Raw genomic sequence first — 17,768 nt, 5'->3', positions numbered from 1 at the left:
AAAATTAAATTCCTCAACACATGATTTTGCGGTATAAAGAAATTAATACTATATTTAAAAGTTTATTATTGAATATTTTCAATTTTGATGCGATATTTTTGGCAAAGTTGGACTTAGAAAATGACACATATCTATTTTTGTTCACGTTAGGTAAATGGTTTGCACCTGGAAGAAATAACCTAATTTTGAATCAATCAAATACGTTCAATTTAAGTTAGTTATCTTCGATTTGCTAGTTTAACATAACTAACTCTAAACTAACAATTAGCAAACTTATTTCGAATAGAACTTATTGTCTTTGCTAGAATAATTAATATGATATATGTGAAGAGACAAAGGGGGGGTGTATGTGATTAATTGTTTTAAGTCAAAAAGTCCTCTAATCCAAAAATAAAATCAGAAGTTATGGAATTTTTTTCACCTTTGATAATAGTTATACCTATTAAAAATGTGTCTCAAATACAGTTGTGTGTAAATTTATCCTTTTCAACAATATAGGTTGTAAAGCCATAAATTTATCCTTTTCAATAGTTAAACCACATCATTTTAGACTCAAAAATGAATTTGGTAGGGACGACCACAGTTCGATCCCCCGTAATTACGATCGAGAGGGGCCTAGAATCACTTAATGCTAGAATTGATTCCCGAACCAGATTAGGCGATCCAGTAGGCTGATATTAGTGGTGGAAAAATAAATGAAATTTACCATGTATAGCCTCATCAAGATTTCCATAGAGGCAACATAATTAACCAAAACCCATTAAGATTAGGAAAACAATCATAGCCACACATATATGTTGATATCACTATTCTGCATTATATGTTGATAAATTTAAAACCAGTTCAAGAAATCTTAGTTGAAAGTTGAGACCAAATAACTTCCTATCTAGGCATAAATAATACAAAATGTCACAAAAGAGAGAAAAAAAAATGTTCAACAATACAAAGAAAAAAAAACTTGTGATAAATATGTGAGGAAAAAAAAACTTGTGATAAATATGTAAGGAATGTTAAGAAGTCTCACATCGGTTGAGAGATGGCCTGACTAAGTGTTTATAAACTAGAGGCAATCCTCACCTAACAAGCCGGTTTTGTAAGGTTGAGTTAGGCCCAATACTCTAACGAGGAAAACAGATTCATTTGATTCAAAGATTAGCAACTGTTAACAATAGCCAATACATAATCCTAAATCTCCTAATCATTCAACAATACAATCAAATTAAAGTCATCTTAAGAGAATGATAACAGTAACACAACATGTAATATGATTCTAACAAAAGATAAGTTCGAACAAGTAAATCGATGTAGAGGAACTTACTTTCAACAATATGAAAAAAAACCAAAATTCCGAAAGGCATAATGGAAACAAACCAAATTCCGAGTGACCATTTATTTGAAGATTATGATAACTAATTTTAAGAAATTGAGTCCAAGAGTCTTCAACTCCAAATTCTTTCATTTGCCATATAATAAAATGAGTTTGTTTGAAATCATGAGTAAAACAAAGACAATCATTCAACACACAGATTTGGCATAACAAATGATACTTCATTGAAACCCTGAGGTGGCAACAACTTAGTATGTGTCTCAGAACGCAAATCAAGTGATATAATCACAAATTGCTCAATACTAATATGCTAGTAATCATAATAATCACCACCATAACGAAAGTAATTGCTAATTACCAACCAATTAACATTATCACTAAGATGCACAAATTTCCTCTTCTGGTCATGTTGGGTTATAGGAGAATCTTGAATATCTTTCCAAAAGTTATAGTTTAAACTGAAAACTCTTACGGTTGTTGTCCATGGATGGAAACACACCACTTTATACGTGTCTTCTGAATTATCATATCCAAAGGTAAAATTAAAATGGACACCTCCGTAACCACGACAAAACCCTAATTTATCTGAAATGGTCCTCGTGGCTGGGTTCCAAACACGAAACCACGATCCATAGGAATTATAGAACAAGCAGACTAATCCATTGCATGAACCAATTACATGTCGACAGTCCCTATCCTTATCATTCAGTTGGTAGTAAAGATTATTCTTGGCAATGGTGACAATGGTTGGAGGGTTCTCGAGCATACGAACAATGGTGAAGGATACAGACTTGGCATAACTATTCCATGAATTCATGTTCGTATGTACAAATGTAATGTTTGTCGTGTTTTGAGAAGATCGATCAAAGTGCATTTTGATGAAGGTGGGATCGGAGATATGAAGGAGTTACATGACTTAGTTACGCTTCTCAGTCGAGTCAGAGATTTGACTGGAAGGAAGGAGAACAGTTCTTTCTGCCGATGCCTGTATATTGAGAAGATCGATCAACTTGGTTTGTGAGGAATTCATGATGCGGTAAATAGCGGAATAGGAATACACTTAAACTTAACTTAGGTCTTTATATATTCAAGTTTCTTGAGTAACTTAAGTCTTTATATATTCAAGTTTCTTCAGTAAAAAGATAGTAGATTCTTTATTTTTTACTTAAGTAAAAAGATACTAGTAGATTCGTTTTTTTATCACAAAAATAGTAAGATTCTTCTTTTTGGTTACTCCATAAAAAAAAAAATAGTAGAATCGTTGCAACGGGTGTAATCGAACCATGGTCCTCCTACTAAGTTCAGCGCGTCAATTACCACTGAACCAACTAACATTGGTAAGAGTAATTGGCAATGGGTATAATCGACAAATCATTCCCTACTATGAGCACAATTTATAAAGAATAAGCAAAATTTGTGTTTATTTAAACTTAATACTTTCAATCAACCAAAAAAAGACATAAATCCACCAAAACAAATTAAGACATAAATCACTGTGATTGTGACAGTGAGAAACGAGAAAACACAGCAGCAGAGATGCAGCGGCATGCGGCGAAGATGAAAACAAGCAGAGAAGATGAAAAAACAAGGAATACTAATCGTGTTTGTTTTTATAGTGGAGAAGTGGAATATGAAAGGTAAAAAACTTGTTTTTTTTATAAAAAAAAAAAAAAAATCGAGGAAATTGTGTTGCCAGGTGTCCTTTATTATTGGAAATAAGGGGTTGTATCCGTGTCCGCCAATTTTTTATCGTTGGACACTTCAAAACGGTTCGTACGTGTGTCGTACGCGTATTCGTGTCACATATGTGTCCGGTGCAGCGACACTCCCTTTGATAGCCGTTTTCGGATACGTGTAAATTAATTTTACTCCGATGTCCGGTAGGAATCAACTATTTATCAAGTACTATTAAAGTGAGTGTAGTGGAGTGATTTTGCGGAACAGAACTACTGCTAGTAAAAGTGCTTCTGATTTAATTCAAAAGCCAAATACCTTCAGAAATTTCCATGCCTACTCTTCCAAACACAATTTCCAAATTCCAAATATGATGCTTATGGTCCCAAATACTCCACATTTCCAAATTCTAAACATGGTGATTATGGTCCCAAAACGTAGCTGTTATGCTCCTAATTCATTTTAATATTTCCACAAACACAACAAAACCTTTACTCTCAAGCCAAACTCTACCACACAAATTCAATTGTACACCAAATTAGGCAATGCCTCATTCTTTATAAAATCATTCACATTTCACACACTCAATCATAACACATAGTTGCATTTGAAATTTTGCAGTACCATTCTCTTTTTCTGAAAATCAATGGCTGCAAATTTCAAATTTCACCATCACTCATCCTCATTGGTATTCTTCAAAAACTGGAATTTACAATAGTATACACTCTCCCAGGAGCCTTCCAACAGACCCTTTTCCCGACGTTGTTTCCTTCATTTTTTCTCACCCACATGATGGGGTTTTGGCCCTTATTGATCACTCAATCGGGTCTTCTATTTCTTACTCAAAGTTAGTCAAATAAATGGCTTCTGATTGTTTCACAGGGTGATGTTTTACTTCTACTTCCAAATTCAATTTACTATCCCATTGTACTATTAGGTGTTATATATGTATCTAGGTGCGGTTGTTACACCATTGAATCCTCTAAGTAGTGTTAGCGAAATTCGTAAGCAGAGGTTAATGAGTGTGGTGCAAGTTTTGCTTTTCCTATACCTGAAAATGTTAGGAAACTGGAGCCATTAGGCATGCCTATTATTGCTGTGCCAGAAAATGAAAAGGGTTTGAGCATGAATGTTTCTGTGTTTTTTTAACCTGATTTATGGTAACTTTGATTTGGCTCAAAAGCCGGTTATTAAACAATAATACACTGCTATTATATTGTATTCTTCTGGTACTACAGGTGCAAGCAAAGGAGTTGTTTTAACTCAGAAATCTTATTGTTGTGGTTGAGCTTTCTGGGAAGTTTGAAGCTTCTTAATATGAATACTCTAATTCCAAAAATGTGTATCTAGCTGTTGTGCTTGTGCCAATGTTCCATATATATGGTTTATCGATTTTTACTATGGGATTATTCTCCAAATTTGACATTGATGAGACTATTAGGGTGATTGGTAAATATAATGTTACACACTTTAGTGCTGTTCCACTGATATTGTCGGCATTGACAGCGAAGGCAAAGGGTGTTAATGGAAGTAAGTTGCAGAGATTTAGACACTGATCTTGCAGTGCAGCACCTTTGAGCTTAGGAGCTATCAATGATTTTGTTCAAGCTTTACCTAATGTTGATTTTATACAATTCATGATCCATCATTTATATGATTGCTGAGATGTTTTTCTTTGTTATTGTTGTTAGTAGCTAAATGCTGATTTCATAGCTTTGAAATTGTTTTTAATAGAAGCTGAAAAATACTCTTTTTGTTCCATTGATGTTCACATACACAACAAGTTCTGGGTTATCAAAGTTGAACTTTATTTCATTATGTCAATAACGTTATTTTCCTAGATTTTTAAGAATGCGCAGCTGTAAAATTGTTTCTTTTTAGCGTTAAGGATTGAGCGAGCGGCTTTAATGCAAAAAAGTTTCACAACTATTCTTCACTAGGGTTGTTAGCTCCAAACATGGAGGCAAAGGTAGTAGACTGCGATAGGGTGCTCCACACAAGGTTTGGAAAGTTGTCTTCACCGACAAGATACTGAGGTCTCCGATTAGGAAGATCCTCCGAAGGCAACTCAGAAATTACTTGACTTCTAAACTCTCAAAGACTTGCGCATACGCGCTTACTTTTTTTTTTTGTTTGATAGGCTGATCCCTAAGGCATTTTTCAGTGTGATGGTGAAAAATTACCAAAGATAATACATAGTGGGTTATCATAGCATGAAACTGGTTGACTATGATTGTTTGATGTTTTCTCTCCCCACCCCCAGTGATTCTTTTATACCCCCAATATTCCAATTTTGCCCTAAAAAAAACTTCGGTTCGCAGAAACCGAATTTTTTCTAGTACAAATTCAGAGTAAATTTCGGTTTTTATAAACCGAAATTTGTTTTCAAGGCAAAAAAAAAACTTCGGTTTCTATAAACCGAAGTTTTTTTGCAACGGCAAAATTGGAAATTCAGGGGGATAAAAGAATCACGGGGGATGGGGAGAGAAAACATCCGATTGTTTTTGGTACATGCATGAATAACAGGGACTAGAAGTCCAAAAACAAGAAGAAAAACTCTGTCCTGTGTAGTAAAAGATCCTTGTATGTGCACCAGAGAAATTACTTCTGAACTCCAGATGATGCAGATGAGCAAGAAAAGTTATATGTAAAATTATAATGACAATAATATTATTTGTGCCTCTTTATGTCATACTTTTTAATAGGCATTTAATATCTCAACTACATGGAAATTTTATGTATATTTTGGTTTAAGATTCTTGGCGGTGGATGGTGGTTTAACTTGAAATTCATGGTTTGGTTATACTAAAAAAATTCTTTGAAGTTAATACTAGTACTAGAAGGTAAGAGCTTATTCTCCTATAGGCAACTAAAGCCCTGTTTCATAACAGTTTTTTTACTAGTTTATAGCTTATTTTTCAAACGTTATTTCAAGTGGCTTATGAGCTTATAGCTTATCATTTATTCTTCCAATTTTACCCCGAAAAGCTAGCTTATAAGCTATTCTCTATAAGCTCATCCGCTATAAGTTAGTTTATCAGTTATCCGCTATTTTTTACCAAACAGAGCCTAAATGTCCCATGTAATAAAAACTATACTACTGCTAAATTTTTTAATTATCATATTTAGTTAATGGAGTCCTATTTTTAGGTTGGATATTTTCTAAAAAAAATTCCTGCTTCTATTTCTTTTTTCTCCCCTCCTATTTCTAAATAAACGGTCTCTTTCACCATATTAACCTTTTTCTTAATAGAACTATTTTAGAAAATCCTAGATAACAGACACATGACAAACTTCTTCTTTTTTTATCAACCCTCATGTTCCTAGGCAAAGAGACCCTAGTAATCCGAATTTCGGTCGAGATGAGTCTCACTAAAGATGCAAGTAAAGACACACCCTAAAAGTTTTTTTTTAGCTTGGTTTACCTCCTCTAATATTTACAATATTGTCAACCTTCCTTTCTTTGGGTCTCTATTACTTCATCCATATCGAAGTTACCTAGATGAAGTAAAGTCTCACCAAATAGGTCCTAATCCTGTACTATTCTGAGTTTATATGACCACTCATCCATCTTAACATTCTGATTTCTACCATATTGAGTTTACTTTTTAGTGGCTCTTTATTGCCCCATATTCAATCATCCAAAAGGTCTAGCAGCTGCAGCGTTTTGGTTATAAGCTTTCTTGAACACACAACAAGTTAATTTAAACACGCTAATATGGACGTGAAGTAAAAATGTACGAACCAAAAGTTAAATTAAATCATTATTATTACTAAAAGTGCAGCAAATAATGATTCCAATCTTCATCAAACTGCTAATCGAAAAATCAAATGCACTACAAAAAGGATTAATCAGCCACTGCATGTTAACAATATTGCATACATTTTCCACTAAAGAATGCCACTTTGAATAGGCATGACCTCAAAATATTATCACCTAACTCTTCCACACAGACAGATAAGAAAGAAATTGTCCTGTAATTTGCTCGTGCTGCAGACTCTAAAATGTGAATGTTGAGAAATGATTATAGTTAAAAGTAAAAACCTGACCAATCCACTTTCTGTAACTGGCAGCAACTTACAATAATCTAACCACAAAAACCGAGTTTCTTCATTACTTTGGCGTAAGCCACAGGGACAAGAGCAGGTTGTCTCAATCTACGTTTTGCTATCTTTGACTGCAATATATACCAGAAATTCATCAATTACAAGAGTAGACTACCCTGAGAAATCATGTCAAAATAAAAAATGGCTATTTCAAAAATATTGTAAGGAAAGAGAACTCAAGAGAAGTAAGTTAACTGTTTGGTCCCTCCCTCCCATCCCCTCTTGTATTTGCTACGAACCATGTTGGTATAATAACACTGATTTGAAGATTCTAATTTATTCAAATGCAATTCCTCATCTTCAGACATCAGATTAAAACATTGATGTAGACTTCCCTATTGTACCATTTCTTGTAGAGAAATAACACACCCTTGAAAGCCTGGATGGCATTAGATAGAAACTCTACATTAAATGGGAGTTTCTTAACTCAGCATCCAGCTGAGACTCAAGCTCCAGAGCCAAACTACACATTTTTAACTGCACTATTACTCTTTATTTATTTAGAAGGATAGGCGGATTAATATGGAGTGAATCACTAAGACTAAATATCCCACCCCACCCACCACCACCCAACTAAAGTTTACAAGTTTAGTATAATGGATATGAGGACTTTTGTTTCCCTGCTAAGCATTTTGAATTTGGTCGTACACCTATTTCGAATTGTCTCCAGTGTATTCCGAGTAGTTACCATTGATATTTATTAGTCAGAAATTTGAATGGATAAAAATTAGAAATTTACTCATGGACGTCCCTCTTATGTTAACTAATGAGAAATAAAGCAAATCAGCTCATTTTCCCACTTCATTTGTGAAAATAGAAGGAAAACATATATACATCAATCTGAAGTTGAAACCATGCACTTCAGGTCAATAAATATTGCAAGATTTTAAAATGTGCTTACAGCATTTTTCTTATGAAAAAAGGTGATTGTGTAGTTAGTATAAATATAGTTCTAAATTATATGAACCACACAAAATAACTTAGAGTGGTTAATAGACGGGTCTGATAATTTTTCAATCTTCTAAATATAACAGAATTTATATATTACTCAATGGGGACTTGAAAGGGAATTGTACCAGTGGACTTTTAACAGATACTCATTACTAGTTTCTAACTCTTAACAATTAATCCCACCGCCAATTATTATGTTACTTAAAATCTTAAACTTGTAGAGCTTTGTATGAAGTTTGTGGAGAATAAAGTTGGTTTCTATCTTTTTCTTTCCAAATTAATTGAATGTTTGTGTGTTCAATTCAATTAAACGGAATTAAATATTATAGTTTTAATACATCACATGTATTGCCCCATTGGCAAAAGTTTTCAGGCCATAACAATTTTAGGTTAATAATGCTAGGAATGTTTTTTTGAACAGACAAATAATGCTAGGAATGTTATTTGGCTACTTCAGAGATGTTTAGTTTGCTTAATTTTACTCAATATAAAATAAACAACTTTTGCACTTAAAGCACTCTGGGATCATAACCATCATAAATATGTTTGAACACCAACCTAACTGGTCCAAACACGCAGAGTACTAGTTGTAGTGCACCAGAACTTGACCTAAAATATCTTTATAAATAAATGCACTGAAATGCTAGTGTTTTCTATCACGTCTGAAATCTCTGATACCATCTTACAATGTTACTTTCACATTAGTTATTATAGAAGTACTAATAGAGAAGTATACCAAACCAACAAACATGTTAGTGTCATCTGCCCAACAGCTCTAATGCATCACTATGCTCGTTGATAACTCATGTTCATAGTAATGCAGATTGCAAAGAGCAATCATACCATATTTACCTTTATCTAATACAGCATATGTGGCCACTAATCACTAGTATGGTGTTCTCAGAGGCTTATTAACACATTAATTACAAGTCTGCCATAATTATAATTATTGCCTAAAAAAACCATTCAAATTTCACATCTGTGCATAAGGAAACACAGATTGTTCTATTTTCTGCAAATGAAGAAATCCAAACTCACAATTAAGCTATTAGCCCTTTTTTATGTTAGAAAAATGCATTAATTGATAAATATGATTTGTCTACTCTGACAGAAACATGTCACTATTTCCGCTAAGTATTTGACCTATTTATCTAACTATCTAAAGAGTTCAGAATGTAAGGTTAGGCACTAAAAATGGTATAGAAAACCTGTTTCGGACGAAACCAGCCACTTATTGTGAATATGTTCAAGTTAATAACATACTAGTCAAGAAGGACTTTGGTAATTTATTCACACCTAATGAATTGTTGTGATGGGGATAATGGTAATTAGAGATTGAGTATGGTGTGATCTATTTATCACTGACAGACCATTAGAATCACTATGGTTTTCCAGGAAAAATCACCCAGAAACTTGCATTTCAACAAAACCATGATATTATCATATACCATAAATAAGACCTTCATCTATCCAAGGAAAAGGAAAAATACGAACCTTCAAATGAGCATTGTGACGTTTGCCCTCCCTCCATCGCCTAAAGCTCCCATCACTCATTAATCTGAACCTGGACTTGTAAGACCTGCTCCAAATATAACAAAAACCACTCACTCCAACCAAACACACAAAAATAAATTAAGCAGGTTCTGCTCGGATAAACAAACTAATTAAGCACTTATATCACAAAGTGCTTATAATATAAATGTTTATATATAAGTTATTTCTATAACAAAAGATAAAATAAAGTCAAACCGTTTTCATATAAGCTATAAGTAGTTTTCATAACCTACCCTATAGAGCTTATGAAAATAAGCTATGGATGTCATAACTAAGGGACTGTTTGTATTGACTTATTTGAGTTTATCTTCTGACATAAATTTTGTGAGACTGTTTGGAAAAACTTATAAAAATAGCTTATTAATTTTTCATAAGCTTTTTTCAGCTTATTTTCATAAGTTCTCCAAGATAGCTCATGAAAACAGCTTACAGCATATGCAAAAACAATTTAACTTCACTTTATCTTTTGCCATAGAAATAGCTTATATAAGCCTATACACAAGCCCTTATCATAAAAATGTCTGTGCAAATAAGTTTTTTTATCCAAACAGGGCCTAATTCCATAAGCTCAACTCTCCCAAATATCTCAGAAGTGCTTACATAAATAGATAAGCTCGAATAAATCAATCTAAACACACCCTAACATAAATGTGCACAATTCCAAATTCCACACACACACACACACACATGCATTGAACGGATAATTCTATTAACAGCAATGAATAAGAAACTCACGAATAAGATTTAATTTTGGTTTTCTTGACTTTGGACTTGACAGGAGTCACTGGCTTTCTTTTACTCGACCTATCCCTCGCCGATACATGCCGAATTTGAATCAACTATTCATACAAACAAAAAAAAAAAAAAAATCAAACTTCTATAACAACCAAAAATTAACAAGCAAAAAAAAAAAAGAAATCGTAAACACTTGAACCTAAATTGATTATACAGAAACTTCAACATTTCAATTCGAAAAAGTAGATGAAAATTGAAATGACTTACGGAGGGAGAAAATTGGGAAGAACGAGATGCGTGGAAAGGGAAGGAAGAGAGATTGAAGAGAGAACGAGAAGTGAAGGTAGTTGAAGCGGAGTGAAGTGGTTGCGGCAGAGAGTGATGGAGGAAACGGCGAGATGACGGAAGAGGTTGTAACGTTTGACGTGATTGAACGGCGAGATGACGGAGTTTTGGGATTAATCTCTGCATCATTGTTGGAGTAAGATTTTGGCTATGGCGTTTTGCAATTTGCACAGTCTAACCAAAAATTCGATTCCCAAATGTTTTTCTTTCTATTTTTTTTTTTAAAATGGATTTTGGATTTAATTTTTTTTGTTGTCTCAAATTTGGAAGGTTATTCGCGCGCCCTATTTTTACACATCCGCAGATGTGTAAAATAAAAAATTTTGGGAAAAAATGTCGTCCTCTACTTAAGTAGCGGACAGTGTTTGAGTTACCGGTAGGACGGCAAAAATAATTCATTTTTTTTGTTTGTTTTGGTGTTGTGATGAAAATGTGGGCTATCTGGGTTTTATTTGGGCCATGATAGGTGTACCCTATGTATCGGCTATGGCTACAAGCCTACAACTACTTAACGAACATTTCTCATCCCACCCCCCACAATTCTCATCTACCCTCCAAAAACTCAATTGTGCCCTGCTAGATTGACTTCGGAAAGGACGAACCGAATTTTTTCTTGTTCGGAAAACATTTTTCGCTCGCTTTTCGGTAAACTTTTCCGAACAAACGCGATATAAGGCAGAACACAACTCCTCTGCTCAGTTTCTATTTTCTGCGAAATTGCAAAGGGAGAAAACTAAAGGTTTGCATCTAGTTCAACAAATATCATCAATCTTTTATTCAACAAGTTATTTTTATTATTAATCGTTATTCATCATTATTTTCATGTCTATGTGAATGGACCACACACTTCTCCGAAAATTTAAGTTATTTTCTTTAAAAAAAAATTATATAGTTAAATTTATAGCTTCAGCGGATTTCGGCTTCAGCGGATTTCGAACCCGCGAGCTCTGTTTTGAAATCTTAAATGAATCTTAGTTACTTTGAAGAATTAATCTTTATTTATGGAGAATATTTTAAAATCTGATTTCACCCCCCCCCCCCTCACTTTTCTTCCAAAGTGAGTGCACATCTTCAAAATCAATTAATCCTATTTTTTATGTTCTAGATTGAATTGATAATTGATAATGAATAATGAATTGTAGCCATTATTTTTAGATCATTCGATTTATATTATATTTACATAAAATCAGTACAAAACAATCTAAGTCTTTGATTCAGACGTCTTTAATTCATTGAACTAAAGAGAGTACTTATTATATAGTACTATATTATTACAATTAAAAATAATATATAAGTCATAGACCTATATGTAAAATTCACATTAGTACCCAAAAGATGATAACTTCATCCATTGTGATGCTGCTAACTTTACCAAACCACCCTGCTCCTTCTTTATTACAAAAATAATTGGTTTTTCTGTTGACCAAAGGTCTAAGCAAGTGGCAGTCACATAATTCCAACATAGAAAAAAATCAATTAATAGTTCTTCTAAGATTCTTAAGATGTAAAAATCTTACCATAGGAGACAACATTTCAGACTGCCTGGCCTCTTTCATGTATACACTGTCAGAATCTCACTCAATTATTAGTCCTAATTTGAAATACTACCAATCTATCCAACAAAGAATTGTTTCACAGCCACAAAAAAACTCATACTAGCCGTACAATTCAAACTTAATTAAAGCTCTTAACAATTTAGGTCCAACAACCATTTCGACCCTGATCACCGGCAGTAGTAGATACACACAGTTGCACACTGGTAAAAGTTTCAACTTGTTATCAAACAGTTTAAATTACGCGGTCAATACATTAACTTTAATCAGACAGCTAAGATTTGTAACTGCATCTGCGTCACACAGTTAGAACAGACAATCCAAAACCAAACCATTTTGGTTGAGTAATTGTTTGGTGGCAAGAGAAGGATTGTCGCGTTTCAAGGCTAACTTTACGCTCAGAACAGACAATCCAAAACCAAACCATTTGGTTGAGTAATCGTTTGGTGGCAAGAGAAGGATTGTCACGTTTCAAGGCTAACTTTACGCTCAATATTAGCTTTTGGTTAAACGAGGTATTCCGCCGCAGAAACAAACATACCTAAAATGGTTTTCCTAAGAACAGAAATAACATATTCCTTCATTTTACTCTCTTGTGTCACTTACTTAATCTCACTATTTCTGAAGCCATTGCAGGAATTAAAGGCAGCAACAAAAAGATGTTTATGAGAAACAAATATAACAAAATACTATAACACAGTTACACATGTCAGAATCCAAATCCTCAACAGAGATTAAATTAAAAAAATAAAAACATAAGCACGCTGCAAACAACAGTAATTAACCACAAAAATTAATAAACCTAACTAAAATCAATCATACAAAATAAACCCCCTTTTTTTTCCTACTGTTGCATGCATTAACATTTCATTTGCAAAGAATCATATAACGCATAGACAATGTACCATGCACCACCATTCATCCATCCATTCATTCATCAATTCATTCATTAGTTGTTTTTTTTTATTAATGCAGTTATTAATCAAACTCGAGCAGCTTCTTTCGAATCTAAACCAGAAACCACGGGAGAACTTCTTTCGCTATCATCACTTACATTCCCTGCAGCAACAGCACCACCAGCATCACTGATATTTCCGAAAAGCAACACAACGATTCCAGCAATAGCAGTACAAAATGCAACTCCGAACGACGTTCTAATGTGTCCTGGCCCGACTGAACCAACCGTGAACCCGACTAACAACCCTGCAGCTCTCATCCATGCATACCATATCGAGAAAGCACCTTCTTTCCCTGATGGAGCACAATCCAACAACAGAACCCTTCCAAAAGCATGCAAAATCCCGGTTGCAGTGCTCTGAATTGCGCCGAAAAGAACCAAGTGTCCCCATTTCCAGTGACTATGTCCATAATAGAAGCCAAACCCAGATGACAGAAGCGAGAAAAAGAACCCGACAATCTGCATTTTTACTGAGCTCATCTTGACCACGTGCAGCAGAGGTTGAAGCAGCGACAACGAAACAAGTGGAAATAGGAAATAGGTTAACCAGAACAAAAGCAAATGCACTGGCCTAATGCAAAGCTGTCCAACGATGAAAATAACACCGCCCATGAAAATCGCCATGGTAGTGAACGAAGCTAGGAAAACACTAGCAAGACCTCCAATGGCATGAGGATATTTGAAGATAGAAAAAGGGTGCAGCCTCGAAGAAAATGAGATCGAATCAGTGGTTCTACTAGTAGCTGTAGCTAAATGCAAGATCCCAACGAGCCAAATTAATCCACTGAAAATCGAAACAACCCAAAGACTCATAATATCGTGCTCATTGTCGTTGAGTTCATGTACCATATGGTAAGTAAAAGCCGAAATCAAGGCTCCACCGAAAAAGCCAGCAGAGGTAGCATGAAGCGAGAGGCGTGTAGAAACACCTTGTCTAATGTAAAACTGTGTTCTCTTAAGCGATGCTCCAGTGAAGGCACGAATCATGAGGCCGAAATGTTGTGTGTGAGCAGCATTGGCGACTGTGCTGGCTGCAATGATGCCAGCAATGTAGGGAATGAAGATGGCTGTAACTTTGAAGAATCCAGCTGGGAGACAAAAGAAAACTCCAACACCGGTTGCTGCAACGGTGATGAGTTTCGGGAAATTGCCATCGAGGTGGAAGGAAAGGAAGCCAAGGATTGGCGCAGCTATGGCTAGACCTGTAGCCCAAGCAATTGATGTCCATTCCAATGGTGAAAAATTCGAATTAATGGTGTGTCCAGTGAGTTTGTTATACCTGCATAATTCGCACCATATTAGTACACGTGTTAACTTTGGTTAAAAAATGAAACATACTTATACATTAAAAATATGTACAATTTTTTAAATTACAAATACAGTAATTTCTACTTTGTCCGTTTTTACTGATCCATATTGAGGACAGTCAAGATGTCATGCTGTTGTGCAGTCAGGCGTTAAGGATCGTCGGATTATATCAGACGGTCCTGATGTAAAACTGTGATTTTAAATTATTGAATAAAAATTAAATTTTCTTTTTTGAGACCGTCTAATCTTAATCAGATAGCTGAAAACTTTAAAACTTTACGACTGCGATACTGCACCATTTTACAGACTACATGGGATCCATTTCCGAGTATTATAGACCACCGATTAACAAATCAAAGATAGACATTACAAGTATATCATAACAAATTACAAGTTCGTTGCAATAACAACCCTCGATTTTTTCACTTTATATTTTATTGAGACCCTTTATTATTTTATGGAGACCCTTTGCACAAAATATGATGCATATTAACAACAATTAAAGGGAAATCAGAGAAGATTTTAATTTTCACTTTGAAAACACGCATATTCCACATGGAAATGACTATTTAGTTCCTGTTGTTTTTTACAAACAGGTGAAACTTTACAATCGTTTCAAAACTTTGATTCATCAAATCATAATTCTTATTTTGGTAATATTTTCCAAGGAATCTAATAATAATAATTCTAAAGGTTGCTTTTGTCAAGATTGTAGTATTTTGTAGTTTTGTACAATAAGAAAAAAAAAAAAGTACTACTACTGATAACTATAACAAATAATAATTTTTTAAAAAATATTATCTTTTTTTTTTATGTAGCTTCATATTGTCGGCACTATATATTGTCGTTAACTTACTATCACTACTAAAATAAGCTAACTGCCGACAGTGAAATTCAAATTTACACTTTATTAATTAAAGTATATATCCTACTAGCATTTTTTATTACTACTATGCTTTAACTTTTGTTACAAAATTATTATGTGACCATAATGTAAATCACATAAAAAGCAACATAGAAACACTTGCCTAAAAAAAATCTCTAGTGTAAATATTTAAATAATATAATTTTTTTTGAAAGGAGTATAATAGAAAAAAAATTAAAATATAGTCTCAAACAAGTGGAGTAGTGAGTAATTAAAGACTTAACCGTTGAGGATAATACTATAATTAATCTTCAATAAATGTTCAAAAGATGACAGAGGACTTTCAGGAGAGTCCGACAAACATTTGTATACTCCCTAGGAGAGGGCACATAACATAGATCTCTCTCTCTCTCTCTCTCTCTCTTTTTCTTTCTCTCTCTTGTTTTATTATTTTTGGCCAATAGTTAAAGAAAATGAATTGTTTTTTTTCATGTAAATAAATATTTATATGAGCAAGGTTAATAAATACTAGGGTTTATGTCCGGTGGGTAATGAAAGTGGTTTTTGAAAAAGGAATCTTAACCCTTGAGTAAGAGTAAAGTAGGTTTGTAACAAAGCCATAAAGGACACGCCTTTTCATGATTGCAAACTATAGTGGAACAAACGGCTCATTTTAATTTAATTTTTAATCTAAAAAGACCTTATATTATGGAACCCTATGTTGGGTTTGTCACACTCACACACATGACCCTTCATTTTCTTACTAAAAAAAATCAAAAATCAAAACTTTTTTGATTTATACCAAACCCCTTTAGTTCACACCTCATTCATGGCTACCCACTACTACTTTTCTTTTTCAAAATATTTGAAATACCCAAATCATATAAACTTTTTTTCAAAAAATTTGAAATATACCCAAATCATATAAACTAGTGTAGATCAACACCTATACAAGAAAAATACATAAAGCAAAGATTTTTATTATTTTTTTTCAAAAATACAAGTTGGTTATTTACTTTAAATAAATGGGGGTTTATTTTATTTTATTTATTGCTAGTGAATTTGTTCAAGTAAAAATGAAAATGTAGAAAATACTAAAAAAAAAAGTCCCCAACTTTCAAAATAATTACAACAAAAATATTAAAAAAAATGTAAACTTGCAAATGGAGTGAATTTAGTCAAGTAAAAATGTAGAAAAATAAAATAAAAAATTAGAAGAAAAAAATGTAGACTTACAAATGGAATTCCTTTTGAGAGCAGTGAGTTCCAGGATGATTTTTGTTCCATTCTTGAAGTGAAACAGTAGGATTACTTTGTAGCTGACTGATAATGAGAGGGAAAACAACAGGAACAAGAACAGTTTGAACAAAGTAGAAGCAAAACTCATAAAGATACCAACCAAAAACTTCAAATCTAGAAGGTTTTTCACCAACTTCTTCATAACCATTATAAGCTTCTCTAGCTCTTAAAATTTTGACAGCTCTGTTATGTAAGTCAGGTCTAGTAGTATTGTTGTTATTGTTAAGGTTTCCTTTACCAATCTCTGAAGCTGCAACACCATGACCATGACCATGACTATGGCCATGGACACCACCACCTTCAGATGCTTCAACGGTAACCTCTTTCATTGGGATGAAGAAGAGAGAGAGAGGGTAAGAAAAGGGGGAGGGGGTGTCAGAATGAGTAAATGGTGAGAGGACAGTGTGTGCTTGTTGGTAATAAGGAAAGGAAATAAAAGAGAGGGTTTTGTGTTTTGTTTAAGAAAAACAAAAGGTGCATATGACACTATAGTGAGTGAAGTAGTAGGGGTGGGGTGACTTTTATGTGTACCTGTACACAGCTGGGTAAATTTATTAAACCTTTTAGGGTGTCAATGTGAATGGCCCTTGTTAAGGGGGAGAGAGAGATAGTACATATTTTTAAGAAGAATTATTATTCTTAAATTTTACGGAGTAAATTACTAATCTTGGTTTAATCTTAAATAAATATATATATAAGAACAATATCAACAAAAGTTGATGTAATAGATTTATATAAGATAGATCAACTTTTATTGATTTAATTTTTTCATATTTAGAACCAAAAGTAGTATAATATAAACTATTTGTCTAATATTCTCTCCCGTCCTTTTTATAAAAAATATTTTGAAAAAATTACACATACTAAGAAAACACATTTTACATAGTTATTTTCATTTAATACTCTTATAAATTTAATTGTATTTCATATATACCCTTATTTAATTACTCTTAATTCAAATAACTTACTTATTTTTAATATTTTTTCTCATTATAAATAAGGGTACAAGTGAAATTAAACATTTAAAATATTTGAAATTGGTAAAAATTTCTTATAAAAAGTACCAATTTTTTTTTTAAAGTATTCCTTATA

At 33.4% G+C, this 17,768-nt stretch overlaps 2 protein-coding genes and 2 pseudogenes across 2 annotated transcripts; 1 reads left to right on the top strand and 3 right to left on the bottom strand.

Moving 5' to 3' along the window:
* Positions 1 to 1,185: 1,185 nt before the first annotated feature.
* LOC123904274 lies at positions 1,186 to 2,662 on the bottom strand (annotated as a pseudogene).
* A 950-nt stretch (positions 2,663 to 3,612) lies between these two features.
* LOC123904273 lies at positions 3,613 to 5,148 on the top strand (annotated as a pseudogene).
* Positions 5,149 to 6,752: 1,604 nt separating this feature from the next.
* LOC123907615 lies at positions 6,753 to 10,907 on the bottom strand. Its single transcript, XM_045957951.1, has 4 exons — positions 10,616 to 10,907; positions 10,349 to 10,452; positions 9,554 to 9,638; positions 6,753 to 7,179 (listed from the first exon to the last, which is right to left on the bottom strand). Exons 1-4 carry the CDS (start codon positions 10,820 to 10,822, stop codon positions 7,090 to 7,092), a joined length of 486 nt encoding a protein of 161 aa, XP_045813907.1. The 5' UTR covers positions 10,823 to 10,907; the 3' UTR covers positions 6,753 to 7,089.
* A 2,001-nt stretch (positions 10,908 to 12,908) lies between these two features.
* Positions 12,909 to 17,280, bottom strand: LOC123907614. Its single transcript, XM_045957950.1, has 2 exons — positions 16,614 to 17,280; positions 12,909 to 14,483 (listed from the first exon to the last, which is right to left on the bottom strand). Exons 1-2 carry the CDS (start codon positions 17,003 to 17,005, stop codon positions 13,229 to 13,231), a joined length of 1,647 nt encoding a protein of 548 aa, XP_045813906.1. The 5' UTR covers positions 17,006 to 17,280; the 3' UTR covers positions 12,909 to 13,228.
* Positions 17,281 to 17,768: the final 488 nt, after the last annotated feature.

Source organism: Trifolium pratense, linkage group LG2 (genome assembly GCF_020283565.1).
Source record: "Trifolium pratense cultivar HEN17-A07 linkage group LG2, ARS_RC_1.1, whole genome shotgun sequence".
Lineage (NCBI taxonomy): Eukaryota > Viridiplantae > Streptophyta > Magnoliopsida > Fabales > Fabaceae > Trifolium > Trifolium pratense.
Note: the sequence above shows the minus strand (reverse complement) of the source record. Positions and strands in the feature narration are given on the sequence as shown.